Source organism: Amblyomma americanum, chromosome 3 (genome assembly GCF_052857255.1).
Source record: "Amblyomma americanum isolate KBUSLIRL-KWMA chromosome 3, ASM5285725v1, whole genome shotgun sequence".
Classification (NCBI taxonomy): domain Eukaryota; kingdom Metazoa; phylum Arthropoda; class Arachnida; order Ixodida; family Ixodidae; genus Amblyomma; species Amblyomma americanum.
In genome coordinates, this window is record NC_135499.1 from 223,239,988 (window position 1) to 223,253,877 (window position 13,890).

General features: G+C 50.2%; 1 protein-coding gene across 1 annotated transcript; it reads left to right on the plus strand.

Annotated features, from left to right (window-relative positions):
• LOC144126197 (uncharacterized) lies at nucleotides 1–13,818 on the plus strand. Its single transcript, XM_077660199.1, has 6 exons — nucleotides 1–2,205; nucleotides 4,021–4,149; nucleotides 7,504–7,770; nucleotides 8,394–8,470; nucleotides 9,192–9,414; nucleotides 13,539–13,818. Exons 1-6 carry the CDS (start codon nucleotides 1,825–1,827, stop codon nucleotides 13,791–13,793), a joined length of 1,332 nt encoding a protein of 443 aa, XP_077516325.1. The 5' UTR covers nucleotides 1–1,824; the 3' UTR covers nucleotides 13,794–13,818.
• The last annotated feature ends 72 nt before the right edge of the window (nucleotides 13,819–13,890 follow it).

Below are 13,890 nucleotides of genomic sequence, written 5' to 3' on the forward strand. Positions count from 1 at the left end.
TTGCGCACGAAAATCGAGTCCGGCACGATTCCCAAGAGGCACTGCACTGATGGCGGTGGCTTCTCATGCTTTCTTTTTTTTTCATGCGATCACAAAAGTAAAGGCTGTCACAGGTAAAACTTGAACCACGCTTGAGCCAAGTCTACAAGCTGTGATGACACTGCCACAACTTGGTTGCTCAGCTGCCTTGTGCCGAGCAGCTAGAATATTCTTCCAACTCATACGATTGTTTTCATCAGCTCAGTTGGGCGCCGCAAAGTCAGCGATGAATTCATGGTGCAGCCTAACTTTAGAACTTTAGCTTTCTTGTCGGGCTTATATACACCATTCATTGGGCCCTCCTCCTGATGCTAGTGGCGCTGGTCGTTAAATTACTGTATTGAATCGCTGTTCTGTGTTTGTACAGAGCAAAATGCATATGTCAGTCATGGAAATCATTGGCTTCCAATTGGAAGCTATAACTGGATCAACTGAAGACCAAATTGGAATATGTAGACTCCAATTAGAGCTCACAATTGGAGACTGCCCAACTGGAAATAAACTCATTGGGCTACCAAATTGGATTCATCAGTTCAGTTGGCTGACCTATTGAGTTCATTTTCCCACTCGAACCCAATATTTTTTTCTTTTGCCTGGGCTAGCTCCTAGCCCAACCACGTTTACACAGCTGCATCTACAAGAAGCACGCAAAACAGTTTTCAGGCTATTTATTAGCATATTTAGATGCACAGCGCGAGAGGGGCGGAGGGGAAGCGCTATTAGAAATAAACTGCACCGTTCATCACGAAGCCTCAATCAGACAAAATTCGGTACAATACGAAATGGTACTTATTGATACACGCCGTTGGAAAAGCAGTACCATTCCTTTTGGAGGCGCTGATGTGAATCAGAACAGCGTCAACAGGCACCCCACCGGGTAGTAGCCGCGCCTTTGCTCCGGTTAGATCGCAACATAATTCGGTAAAGGGGTCACAGCAAAGTCAGCTGCCTGGAGAAGATCCTACGCAGGGACGAGCACGACGTTGTCGACGCTAGACGGTAGCGCAACGGGACGATACAGAGCTGAGCACGGCTCCGTACGTGCCAACTAAGAACGTAGGTACGCGCCGTGTGTCGACTCATTGATGCAAAAGCCCCTTCTTTTTGAAACGTCTTTTCCGAAGACTTTGCTGGTCTCCTCATGAAGTTGACGGCGCAACAGGTAGGCATTGTCGTGAAAAAAAAAAAAAGGCGAGAACGACGAAAAGACAATGTGAACGGGAAAACAAACTGAAAAAAAAAAAAATATGCTAATGTCCCATTTCATGCACTGCCAGAGTGTAACTTCCGGAACGAGGCGCATACTTTCGGTAGCTTCACTCCGGGCTTTCATGTTTCGGGCGTACCGGCATACCATGCCTTCGGGCGCCTGATGCGCCTTCCAGTCTGTTATTGCAGATTGATGACGTGGACCAATAAATACACAGCACGCGGTATGATAGGAGCTGAGCAGTGATCTCAACCAGCGTTCTCAGAACGCTATCTCAGCAGAGAGGTAGCAGAAGATAGCGCCTTTCCGCCAACCAATCCAAATCACGGCACGAGCGGTATGTTGAAACTGAAACCAAAACTAACGCTCCTGGTGTGCCCGCGGGTTTCCGATGTCAACGGAGCAGACTGCGATTTACAAGGAACTAGCTTTTGTTTCTTTTTTATGTCGAATACAAACTGTCGAACGAGGTCACTTAATAAAATAATTTGTTTGGCATGACTGCTTAGCTGCTTTTAAGCGGGCCGTCGTGAAGAAGATTCTTGTAGTCTGCTACAGCTGCTACAGTTCCCAAAATGGACAACAGTGCTGCAGCACCCCCCAAACTTGTATCTACTGAACAGAACGCTGCCAACTTTTTGGTGCTAGACCTCGCTGAAGGTTGGGATAAGTACCTGAAGATCATTTGCGACACACTAACTAAGGTTATTGCGCTCGTACTTAGCGTACGTGAAGGATTACCGCGCCTCGCCACAATAGGAGTGTTCATTCTGACAGACCGCGTAGAGTGCGTGTTCTCATTCCAATACCTGAAAACAAGCATTCGAACTTTGATCGCTGCTCTCTCGGCTCTCATGTCTCGCGACGAGTTCGCTCAGTGCGACGACGATTCTCTCGGCTCTCTGCTGTCTGACCTTGCCGTCTACGTCGGAGCGCAGTTCAAGGACTACTACAAGGTAAGAAATCATATGGACCACTCTAGTGGGATTTCACTTCAAACATACAGGGCATAGAGTAACGCAGAGTGGTCCATTTGGGACTGTGGAAGAGATGTTTGGGATGTGTTCGGGTGCGCACTAGAGTAATCCTACATACATTTAAGTAAATATACTGCTGAGCTATAGTTAATTGGTGGAAGGCAGACACTTAGAACAACCAGCGTACACAAGACGCAGGACGAGAAAAATCGGATGGTATACGTGTTTGTTCCAATAACATGGTTTTTGCCTTCTGACAACTCCGTGGTTAGAACTGACTAAAATATTTTGCCTTGGTGGACAATTAAGAGCGCTGGAAATACGTTCCTCTCCCCAAGAAGGCACTTCGCTGTCTTACGTTTCCTCTCATTATAAATTGGTAAAACAAAGCACTGCGTGTGTTTCACTAATGCACCTAAGAAAATCTGCCGGCTTGCCAGGCAGTAGAAATGCTCGTCAGAACGTGGCCAGTGAAGGATCCCTCGATGTCGGCTGCCGAGCTTGGGCGAATTTTTTAGGTTGACACTAACCTTTGAGTGCAGGAAGGTAGCCAGCTATCAACATATGACGGGGCCTACGTCGGTGGCCAATGTGGCGCCAGCAGTAGTCTTTCCTGTCGAAAAATAGTTAGCTGACCGCCAGTTTGGCAAAGCGTGTGCAGCGGTGTCAACATATGCATCATAAAGCCATAACATGAACTAACGTTCGGCATTACGCATGATGAGACACACGTAACATAAACCAAAGCGCACCATATAGTATATCTGCATACCTCGCATACATGAAATACAGTGCGAGCGTTTTTCACACTAAAAAAAATCGCCTCTTGGGCAGTCTCTCGCGAAGCGCTGGTCTCTCGCTGGTTTCACGCGACTCTACGCCAAGATCTATTTGGCTGCGCTGCCTGCAGGTACAAACGCCGCCTGCTTCAACTCAGCGGATTAATAATAATAATTGGTTTTTTGGTGGAAAGGAAATGGCGCAGTATCTGTCTCATATATCGTTGGACACCTGAACCGTGCCGTAAGGGAAGGGATAAAGGAGGGAGTGAAATCAGCGCTGCGTTTTTTCATTTTTGTTACCGCAAGTTTTTCTGAATGCAGCCATCGGATCTCCCCGGATCCAAAATTCTTCATTTTGCTATCAGGTGTTATTTAGGCGGGCTTCGCCTGCGGTAAAAAAAATGTGACCTCAAGTTAGTCAAACTTGATTCACAAGCTGTATTAACTTCCGAAATGCCGGCTCGTGTTGCCCCGCCGCGGTGGCTCAGTGGTTAGGGCGCTCGACTACTGATCCGGAGTTCCCGGGCTCGAACCCGACCGCGGCGGCTGCGTTTTTATGGAGGAAAAACGCTAAGGCGCCCGTGTGCTGTGCGATGTCAGTGCATGTTAAAGATCCCCAGGTGGTCGAAATTATTCCGGAGCCCTCCACTACGGACCTATTTGTTCCTCTCTTCTTTCACTCCCTCCTTTATCCCTTCCCTTACGGCGCGGTTCAGGTGTCCAACGATATATGAGAGAGATACTGCGCCATTTCCTTTCCACCAAAAACCAATTATTATTATTATTATTGTAAATTTGTAATTTAAAAATTGACAATATAACGATCTCTGGGCTCACTAAGATATTAGGTTTCATTCAATAACTTGATTTGCATCGAGCTACGTGAGCGCTAATATACCTGAGCGCAGGTTCGCGGTTAGGAGAAATTCCTTCCCTTTTTGGGCTGAAAATTGCGGATGCCAACCATCAGCTCCGCGTGCGTTGCTTACGCGAGGCCGCCGCCACGTCACAGAATCGTCCGGGACAAAGCTGCCTGCTGAACCTGGCGTGCTTCACCACCCGGTCAGAGTGCGTGCAGGAGAGGCTTCGGGCAGCCCTGAGGGAGCACTTCGACTGCGACCGGGAGCCCCACTCAATAACGGTGAGTGCGGCTGCTTGAGGCACGGTGAGGTGGCCTCATTGTGGTGTGGCCAGCAATAAATTCCGAGAGAAAGGCTGAGGCGGAACATAGCTAATGTGACGTAACGCCGCTGCTATCGCTTTCCGCGCACCGCACGCCGCCAGTGCGCATGCACAGTTGAAGGCGCCAGGATGGTGCGCCGTGCCCGCCAGCTGGAAAAAAATTTTTTCCAGTGACTCTAGCCAGCTGAGGGCACGCTTCTCGCATCAGAGCCATCGTCGCATGCGTAGATCGCCCTGAGGTCGCCAGGTGGCGTCACGTGTCCGTCGGCTGCTCGCAGGCCTGCCGCGTCGGGACCAGTCGGCGCTTGCGCAATGGCGGCCTGTGGTAATCGTATGCGATTCGCTCTATGCTAATTGTCACTATTATCGTCTTGCTATGCACCAAGGCACGGAATGAAAGAAGACCGGACATTTATCATCGTGGAAATGCGAATTTCAGTGATAGCTGCGATGGGGCGGAATACTGGCGCCAGTCGAGTATAGTACGGGTACGGGTGTAGAAATGCAATTCTTTTATACTGCCACACATGAATGGTCGCCACGGGTAACCTCCACAGAGTGGACAACAGAGGGGACGTTGCACGCTCAGTAATGAAGAAAATGATCTGTAGTCGACGAAAATGGTCGCTATCACGGAAGTGTGTTTGAAACAGATGGATTTCGGAATTCCTGGCTAATACGGCGAGGATATATGTGACAGAATATCAGAGCTTTGCATTACGTCACGTCAATTACGTTACGTCACAATTACGATTGACGCTCACTTACGATTGGTGCTCAAAATCACTTCTTCGCCCACTTTGCTTCTTTCACAGTTTATTCCCTTACTTCTTCAGTAGTAATGGATTTGGCTGCAGATGGGCACTTCCGCTCCTTTCCCGTTGGTCCTCACCGAAGTATTGAGGTAAAATAAAAGATGTTGATTACCAGTGATCTACTCTGTAATTTATACTAGAATTCATTTTTTTTTTCTCAGGCCGCTTTCTTTGCTTCAGAGATTTTAACTCGTTTGCATTAGGACGCCCATTGTCGCCAAAAAGTGTCCGGCTTTATCGTGTGAAGCCTTGGTTGGCAAGAGACAAAGTGGAGAGAGTGAGACACCCCTCTCCACTTTCAGGCGATTGGTCGAGGAAAGTGGGAGATGGAAGAGTGGGTAGGAGGAGACGGGCGGCGAGAGGGACACCGTGGCCGCCAGTCAGAGTCGAAGGTTGGGAGAGTGGAAAGAGGGTACGGGGTGTCACACGGTGAATGATGAACTGGATCACGCCACCTGCTGGCACCGTCTGACAGTGGCATAGTTGGTGCTCCATACGGGGAGTACACTAATGCCAATGCCGCGTGAATCGCATTGATCGTGCGGGACTTGTATACTCTTCGGTAGCACTGAGGAAAGTTAACTTGAAACGCACCGTCAAATATCGCAGACACGACGTGCATACAAGAGTGTGTGCATCAGTGATGAACCATGCGATGAGGTCGTGCGATCAGTCCCCAGCGCCGTCTCGTCAACGCAAATAGACCAACCTCGCCATTAGTTCCACCATGCGCTGCGGAGAATGCTGGCAGCTTCAGTTAGTAGCGGCTGCTGCATAGCAGCATTTTCTAGGGTCACTGGAAAAGCTATCAGAATTTCAATCCCAAAATACAATTCTATCCCAAAAGCGTTCGATCTCCAGAGGCTCTTAACAATGTCTCGTGACACAGGCGAGAAAGCAGTGATGGCTTGCATGACTGACAATTCCTTGTTTGGGACCAACAGTGGGCTCTTCAGAAAAACGAAACTTTGAACGAAAGGAATAGTGCAGACGACTTTTGTTGACGTTTTCCTTTTAGCGAGTTAGATGATCTTGTCCTGCGCCTGTTCTCTAGTACATGCGTTTTTCTGCTGCGCCGTTCTGCTCACTGCGGCCGACCATCTAGCCAGAATTAACTTCCGCATTGCTAATGTTCGTGCTGCCCATTTTTTGAAGTATACTCAGTTCAGAACGTGTCCCGGTGTGGGCGCCTTGAGGAACGCCGCAGAGAAGGACCCAGTATGATGGGGCATATCTGGTGTAAGACTACGACGCGCGCGTAATAGTTTCGTCTCTCCCTGGAGACGCTGGGCCACACGTTGGATTTTCAGTGGACGCGTACGCCAGTAGTGTTTCCCTGAGAATTATTACGACGGCCTTCGTCTCAAGAAGCGAAGAGGCCGCGTTACTGCATTAGCCAGGCGAAGGCTGCAGTCCTGTGTTCTATGTGACGACGTAAAATAAACGCAGTTTCGAATTCGTTCCACTTTCTCTCGGTGCGCACACGCTGAAAGCATTGATGGTCTGTATCGTATGACGATAGGCAAGACATAGTGTGCGCTACACCGAACTATAGGTGAATACTTCTCCTGTAGCCGGAAATTTTTGAAACTGGAGAGAGTCGTGACGTATGGGTCCTCGTCTCCGGGTGCACTTCCCGCGATCACCGATGATCCGGCGTAAGGCACGTATCCCACGAAGGCATGCGCGGTCACTCCTTTTAAGGCCACGGCGCATGATGTGGGGCATCGGTAGGTCCGATGCGGGGATGGGGACCGTCTGTGCAACAGCACGGTGTGCATTGTGACTTGTAGGCACCACGAGCCCTAGTTCAATTCCTTCTAAGGTATGGAATGTGGATGACTTCGTGTGAGCCACTGTGCTCGCTCAGAGCGGTCATTACCCAGGATGTCGCATTGAGCAGGTGACCGCCGCAGCAAAACATTTAGGTGCATTTCGTTGAAGGCTGTGTCGATGAAAAGCTGCGCCTGCTTGCGTGGTGACTTTAACCCTTGCTAAAATTTCTTTAGACAGAGTTTTTATGGACAAATCCTATAGACAAGAGAAATTCTATTGGAAGCCTATGCACAGTCTATAGTTTTGTGGCCATGCACGTTTAGTAGACTTTTGTCTATACACAGTCTGTAGGCTAATATCTATAGCAAGACAATGCAGTCTATAAGAAATATATAGAAAGTCTATAGGCCACTTCTATGAGAGAGAATGGGAAAAGGAAATGGGAGAGTTGCTGGTGGGTGGTGCTTCTGGAGGGCAGCTGGATTCCCCTCTGCGTCTCTGAATTCGATTTCGCGTCGCTTCTTCGTTCCGCTGCTGCGTGGGCTTTTAGCGGGCGGAGGCCTTGTGGAAGGGGGAGGCTTCACTCGCCTTAGCTTCACACAAACGACGTCGGCATTTTCGCCACGTGCCACCGGTATACTGCTATCGCAGTGAAAGGTGGACTGAAAAGACTGCTGGTTTGCTTTCCGCGAGTCTTACACACCAGACGCGGGTGGACGCAGGTGTACCACATGGAGGCTGCCGGGCTGCTGCGTGAGCCCAGCAGCAACGGTGGGCCGTCGTTGGGTGGCGGCTGCGCGCGGCGCCTGCCGGCCGAGGCGTACGCCGTGGAGGCGGCCCTCAAGGGCCTGCTGCTGCTGCCTGCCAGGCAGCCCGAGGCCCTGCTCTGCCTGGCCGCCACTGCGCCGGCCTCTCCTCACGATTCTGGGGAGGGGGGCAGTGGTAAAGCGCCAGCGTGGCACATGCCAGTAGTGCCTGCACAGAAAAAGGTACCAAATCAACAACACACCGCGCTTCAGCGAGCTTTGAAATCTGTTTGAAGAGAATACTTCTGCCCATTCCAGCTCTCTAATCATTACAGGATGATTGATTATCAGGAAATGAAGGGCGCGATAACTGTGTCACGTCTCGGTGGACACCTCAACCGCGACGTGGGGGAAGGGAGGAAGGTGGGAGTGAAAAGAAAGAGAGAAAGAGGTGCTGTAGTGGAGGGCTTCCGAATAATTTCGACCACCTGGGGATCTTTAACGTGCATTGATATCGCACAGCACAAGAGCGTCTTTAGCGTTTCGCCCTTATTGAAACACGGCTGCCGCGGTCGGGTTCGAAACCGGGTACTCCGGCTCAGTAGCCGAGCGTCCTAACCAAAACACCTTCAGGACACCGCATCGTCTACACGTGATGACGGCGGCAGCTGGAGGCTCTTTTGTGTGCTTCTGCGAGTGGCAACAGAGGTCTGCCACAGGTCACAGATCTGTGCCACACATGGTGGACCCTGATTAGTGCCGCTGCGATGCAGCAGTTGTCGGCGGGATTGCGCAGAAGGCTAATGTTTTAAAATCAGAGAGTGGGAGACCTGTCGCTGAGAAGAGACCAAACGTACTGCTCGCAGGAGAAGGCCGGCCACGAGGGCGCCCCCGTGGCCATCAGGTGCCAGCTGGGCGAAGTGCTGCTGCCCTCGGCGGACGCGTAAGTGACGGCGCTTGCTCGCTTTCTGACGACCACAATGTTCGCCCATCAGTCCGTTTCGCATGCGAACCTCTTCGTTTCGTTAGCTTTTCCGCAACAACTGTGCGCTGTTCGACAAAATGGAGAAAGGCGCATGGCTTTTCGGACCTCGTGGTTCCTGTAGTGGTCCGTTGTTACGATATCTAACGCAGTTTGCGATATCACCTAGCAGTTTGCTATACATAGCTATGTGTTGCGGGATATGAGCAGCGAATTAGTTTCTTATTGCGGCGAACGGCATTTTTACGCAGACCGAGTGGGCACCATACGGGCGTGTCCTGCGCTTGGTTGGATGCTAATGAAAAAAATCTCCTTTATTACAAATCTAGTGTACCTTGAGGATTCCCCCTAAACATTGGACCAAAAGCACTGATGAGCTGTATGCGCGTGCACTGAAGTTTTAATAACGTATTTACTTATTTATTTGCAACGTTCTTTTGGCTTGAAGGCCAAGAAAACGGGCCTAGTTCTCGTGCTGTTTATTCTGTTTCTTGTGCTGATTGGAAATGCTGTTATTAATTATTCATTAATAACAATTATATTTACAATATTGCTTCTGTTCTATTCGGCTACAAATTAGGCGTTAAGATTAAGTGACATATGTCTACTTTTGGCTGCTTTTAACCCTTGGTTCTGGCTCCTCTTAAAATCTGCCCAACGGCAACCCTGTCTCTCGGCGCAGCCCTCCGGGCCGATGGTCGTCGCTGCGGTGCCTGCGTCCCTTGTGGCTGCTGCCCCGCGACGCGGCCTGCGAGGCCCTGGTGCGCGGGGATCCGCTGCTGCTGCGGCCGCAGTCCGGCAGCGAGGCTGCTCTGGCCGCGCTCTGCCGACGCCTGGTGGCGCGCCGAGCGCTGCTGGTTTTGCAGGATGTCCAAGGGGACCGCCTCCTCGCCCTGCCCGCCGCGGTGGGTGGAATTGATCCACTCTCCTCTTCCGTTAAGACTGTTAAGCCACCTCTCCCGTTTATGCTACGTCGGTGCCGTTGGCATAACGCACCAGCTGCAACGCTGACCGGTCCGAATGGAGCAACGGCACGCATGACGTCATGAACTGGAATGCCAGTCACTGACTGGCCCAAACATAATGACGCCACTTGTGAAGGCCCAAGGCATTCCTAATGACAGCGAGGCGGCATATACTGAGCACTCCGACTGACGTCGGCATTGCTGCTGTCACTGAAATGCGCATTACCGCAATGAGAAACGTTTTTTTCCCTGCACTTAGCCCATTTAACGTAAAAAAAATGGAGAATTCAAACCGATTTCTAGATGTTCTGATATACTGTGCCGCTACTTTAAACGCATTATTTAGGAAGAGAGAGAACGAGAGAGACCTTTAATGAAAAGCAGAGACTTCAGCCGGCGTTTAAAAATCGTTGATATGTTACTGTGCTTGGGCAAAGGAACTGGGGAGACAAAGACGAAAGGAGAGATACAGTGAATGATAAAGTAAAAGAAGTACAAAAATATTAATTTAAAAAATTCGTTGGAGGCACTTAGATATCTCTTAACTGCGGGAAGGCGAAAGCCGTTTGCGACTCATTGCACTGGTTTGAATTTGCCGCGCTTGAATTCATTTCACGACAGAGGAGAAGAGCAGCTGGCGCGAACGTGGCAGAGAGATCACGTGACATCACAAGGTCACGTGACCTAAAATGTAACGGACGGACGCGGGTATGAGCCATTAAAGGCTATCGCCTTAAAAGCAAAAATAAAGGGACAGTAAACTGGCATTGAATTTCGGCTGCGTTGCGTCAACGAGTTAGACGTTAGATTATATTAGATGACGAGGTGAGTCCTACAAATGGGCTGATAAAGTTCACTGCATGTCGAGTGCGTAATGGTGACATGCAAGTAGGTATTAGAGTTTGCCGAGTAGACCAGCGCTGTTTAATAGGCGAATAAAAAGTTCATAGAACATCTCTGCTGCGTAAGACATGCTATGGACATTTGGATGAGTGACTCTATACGATGTTCATAGTACACACGCTTGTCTGCATACACTGGACATAAAAATAGAATATGGTTCACTGTTTCGGTTGAGCCGCGGTTGTATCAATGCGCACTGTTGTTCACATGTCCTACACGGCACCGTAAGCTGTTTGTAAACGCTGTGTTTAGAGGAAGTCGATGACAAACCGTTTCCAGATGGCGAGGAAGTTTGGGTAGTAGTCTAGATCTAAGATGCGGGTCGACTGGCTGAAGGAATTGGTAATGATGTGTCGGCAGTCTCCACAGCCGATTCTCTTCTTCATAGGAATATCTTTAGCCAGTTAGGATGCGTCTGATTTCGTGAAGGAAATCCTCTTGTTCCAATGCTGAATACATTTACGTGCCCCTTCATCTGCTTTTTCGTTCGCCGGAATGCCACAGTGAGCTATAGTATTCATTGATCTGTTATGAAGTGGCCTACGGCAGTAGTAATGCAGGTATTCAGGGTCGAGAGAACTCGCTAGTGATTGGTTTTCTTCATCAGGTTGGACAAGGGTCATAACGCTGCTTTGGAGCTCGTGAAAATCACCCATCGGCTGAGGGTTCGGCGTAGAGTATAGATGACAGCCTTTTTAGCGCCGTGAAGCTCTGCTCTCACGGGGGATGTATTCCGCTGCAAGCGATAGGTAAGCATTTGGTTTGTCGAGGGTACATAAAGCTGCAGGAGTAAGCCTCTTGAAAATCTGAGTCATCAGTGAAAATGTGGCTGTCCTGAGAATATTTCTCGGCTAAATAGGTCAGAACAGCTTGTAATATTGCAGCCCGTGGCATGCCGCTCTCTACATTCACACCTGGTAGAAACTGCTTGATCTTTACAGGCGAGTGAGTGAGTGAGTTATTGAGAAAACTGTATTGTTGGAAAATAGGGATTGCTGGGTTCTTCTTAGCAGAAGGGCCCGGTGGCCGTTAGCCGGCGGCGACCTCTTAGGCGCGCTCGATGGCTCCCGTCTGGACGGCGGTGTCCAAGCTGTGCAACACTTCTGCCCAGGCTTTTGGTGATCGAGTGAGCTTCTACGAGAGCTTCAGGATCCTCCGGGCATTTCCATAGCACATGATCTAGAATAGCAGTGCCGCAGAGGCGAGATCGAGTGCGGAGGGAGGAAAGGCCGGAGACAGTAATTTCTGTGGCCGAGTAATAACAGGGAGGTACAGGGGTTGCACAGCTTGGTCAAAGCCATGGTTACTGTGAGTTATGTCGGCACGGTTTAGGAAGCGCTTACTCCCTTGGAGGCGGTGACATCTAGCGGGGGACATACTGTTTCAGCCAGTGTTTCAAGGGCCAAGGAGCCCTTTGGGAGGGCACAACAGATCCGCATGCAGTTGCTCCGCGCGGCTGCCACGGTGTTCTTACTTGAAGGTAGTCTGTGAAGTACCGGTAAACAATGCCGTAATGTTCCTTCAACATAGGCTTTTTGAAACAAGACCATCGAGCGGCAGTTGCAGACCCATTGTGTGCCCGCCACGAATCTGAAAATTTGTGATGCTGCGGCAATCCTCTCGTACCTGAGGTGTCCACGAGAGATTTCTGTTCGTCCCAGTACCAAATAATCGCTGGTACCGTACGTAAGCTAGCGACCGTCCACCTAGGAGATTCCGCCTGGTCATTGTTTTCCTCGTCAAAGCCATGACAGCACTGTGTTCTGGAGAGAGACGAACACCTCGGGGAGCCAAATACATGGAGATGTTCAGTAATGCTCTCTGAAGACGTTGCTGGGTGATGTAGAGCGAAAGTGACTCGCTCCAGAAACAGAAATCACCTGCATAAATCGTGATGCGTGCTCCCCGCGACAGGTTCCTTGTTAAGTGGATCAGGGTAATGAACACGAGAGGGCTGAGCACATCTCCGCCCTTCTCCACTTCGCGAAACAACGGACCGTTTGGAGCGCTCATAAAGATTTGCCGCTCTTTTAAATAGATTGCAACGTACTTGTATCACTTCCCTTCCAGGCCAAGACTGCCTAGGTTTACGTGAACGGCAATGTGAAAAACAGAGCCAAAAGCGGCCTTGATGTCAAGGAAAACGGCTGTCAGCTTATTTTGTAGCAACGCAGAGTTGGAAAAGTGCAGCCTGCATTCAATTAAATGTCGATTCTTGACATAGCGTCTTAAATCACGAAGCATTGGGTCCGTGCGCTCAGTTTATTCTTTCTCTGCTCGGCGTTGCTCCTACACAATTCCCACAGAATCAATTTATAAGTAGATTATTTAATATGCTGTGTGGTCGCACTGCGCCAGGTTGCCGCGGGTCTCGGGCTCTACTCGAGCGAAAATAGTTCGCTTTTTGCGAGGGCCTGCCCACATCTTGAGGTGGAAATAGGAAGAAGTGAACTAAAGAAAATGGAAAAGTACAATTGGCAGTGAAATGCTAATTATTAGCGTATTCCAACTGAAATCGATTTACTTCAATTAGCATAACATACGTAGTCATTAAGTCGCGCATACTCACCTACGACAGTTGCGCTGTAATGACGCATTACGGAGTAGTATCGTCAACCGCCTGTGAGTTTTTATTTATATCTTTTCCGCCACTTTTTTGTTTATATTTTTCAACAGGTTACGACACGTATGACGTATCCGCCCGCTACAAAGGAAACAGCCACAAGTCATCGTCCTAGTATTGGTTTAGTTAGAACGCCGGATTTCAACGCATGAGCCCTATGGGAAATTTTTCAATGGGCCAATGAGCTCTGGTGAGAATAGGTCAACCTCATGGGTTGGAGGAGTAGTATGAGTGGTTCGTGCTGCTCCAATCAGCCTCATGCGCCAGCTGTGTACACGAAGTTAATATACTGGCGTAATACAGATGTCCACACATTTGTCTATAGAGCGCTCGAAGGTGAACTCTGTACTGCGTCTCGCCGTCTGTCTGGCTCAATATAGCTCACTGAGACTTGAAAGTAAGCCACGACCGGCGACAAAGTCTATGCTCTATAAGATGTTGTTTTGAGCCCCCGCAGTTTCATTCGTGTTCTCCGCCGTTTGAGCACTTTCGACAGGTGTGCGGACCTCTGTACACGTGGCTGCTGCACACTTTGCAGAGCGGCGCCTCGCTGTTGCTGCGCCGTCTTGCGCCCCCCGAGCACCTGCTGCCGCTTCCGCCAGCCGCCGGCGCTGAGGGAGCCGCGGACGCCGCCGAGTTGGAGCTTCGCGTGGACGCTGCCCTGTCGCGCCTTGGCGAGCCACCGGCGTGGCCGCAGCCGACGCCGGGCTTCTACGAGGCGCTCGTCGGCCAGATGCACGCGTCGCTGGTGCTCCCGGTGCCGCGCGGCAGGGGGCGCCCCGCCCGTCGATGACCTGCGAACGAATAAACTGTTCATTCAGGAGAGGAGGAGGCCCGCTGTCGTTTTTTACACTCGCACCTGTTGCGTAAGGGGGGAAGGGAGAGGGGGA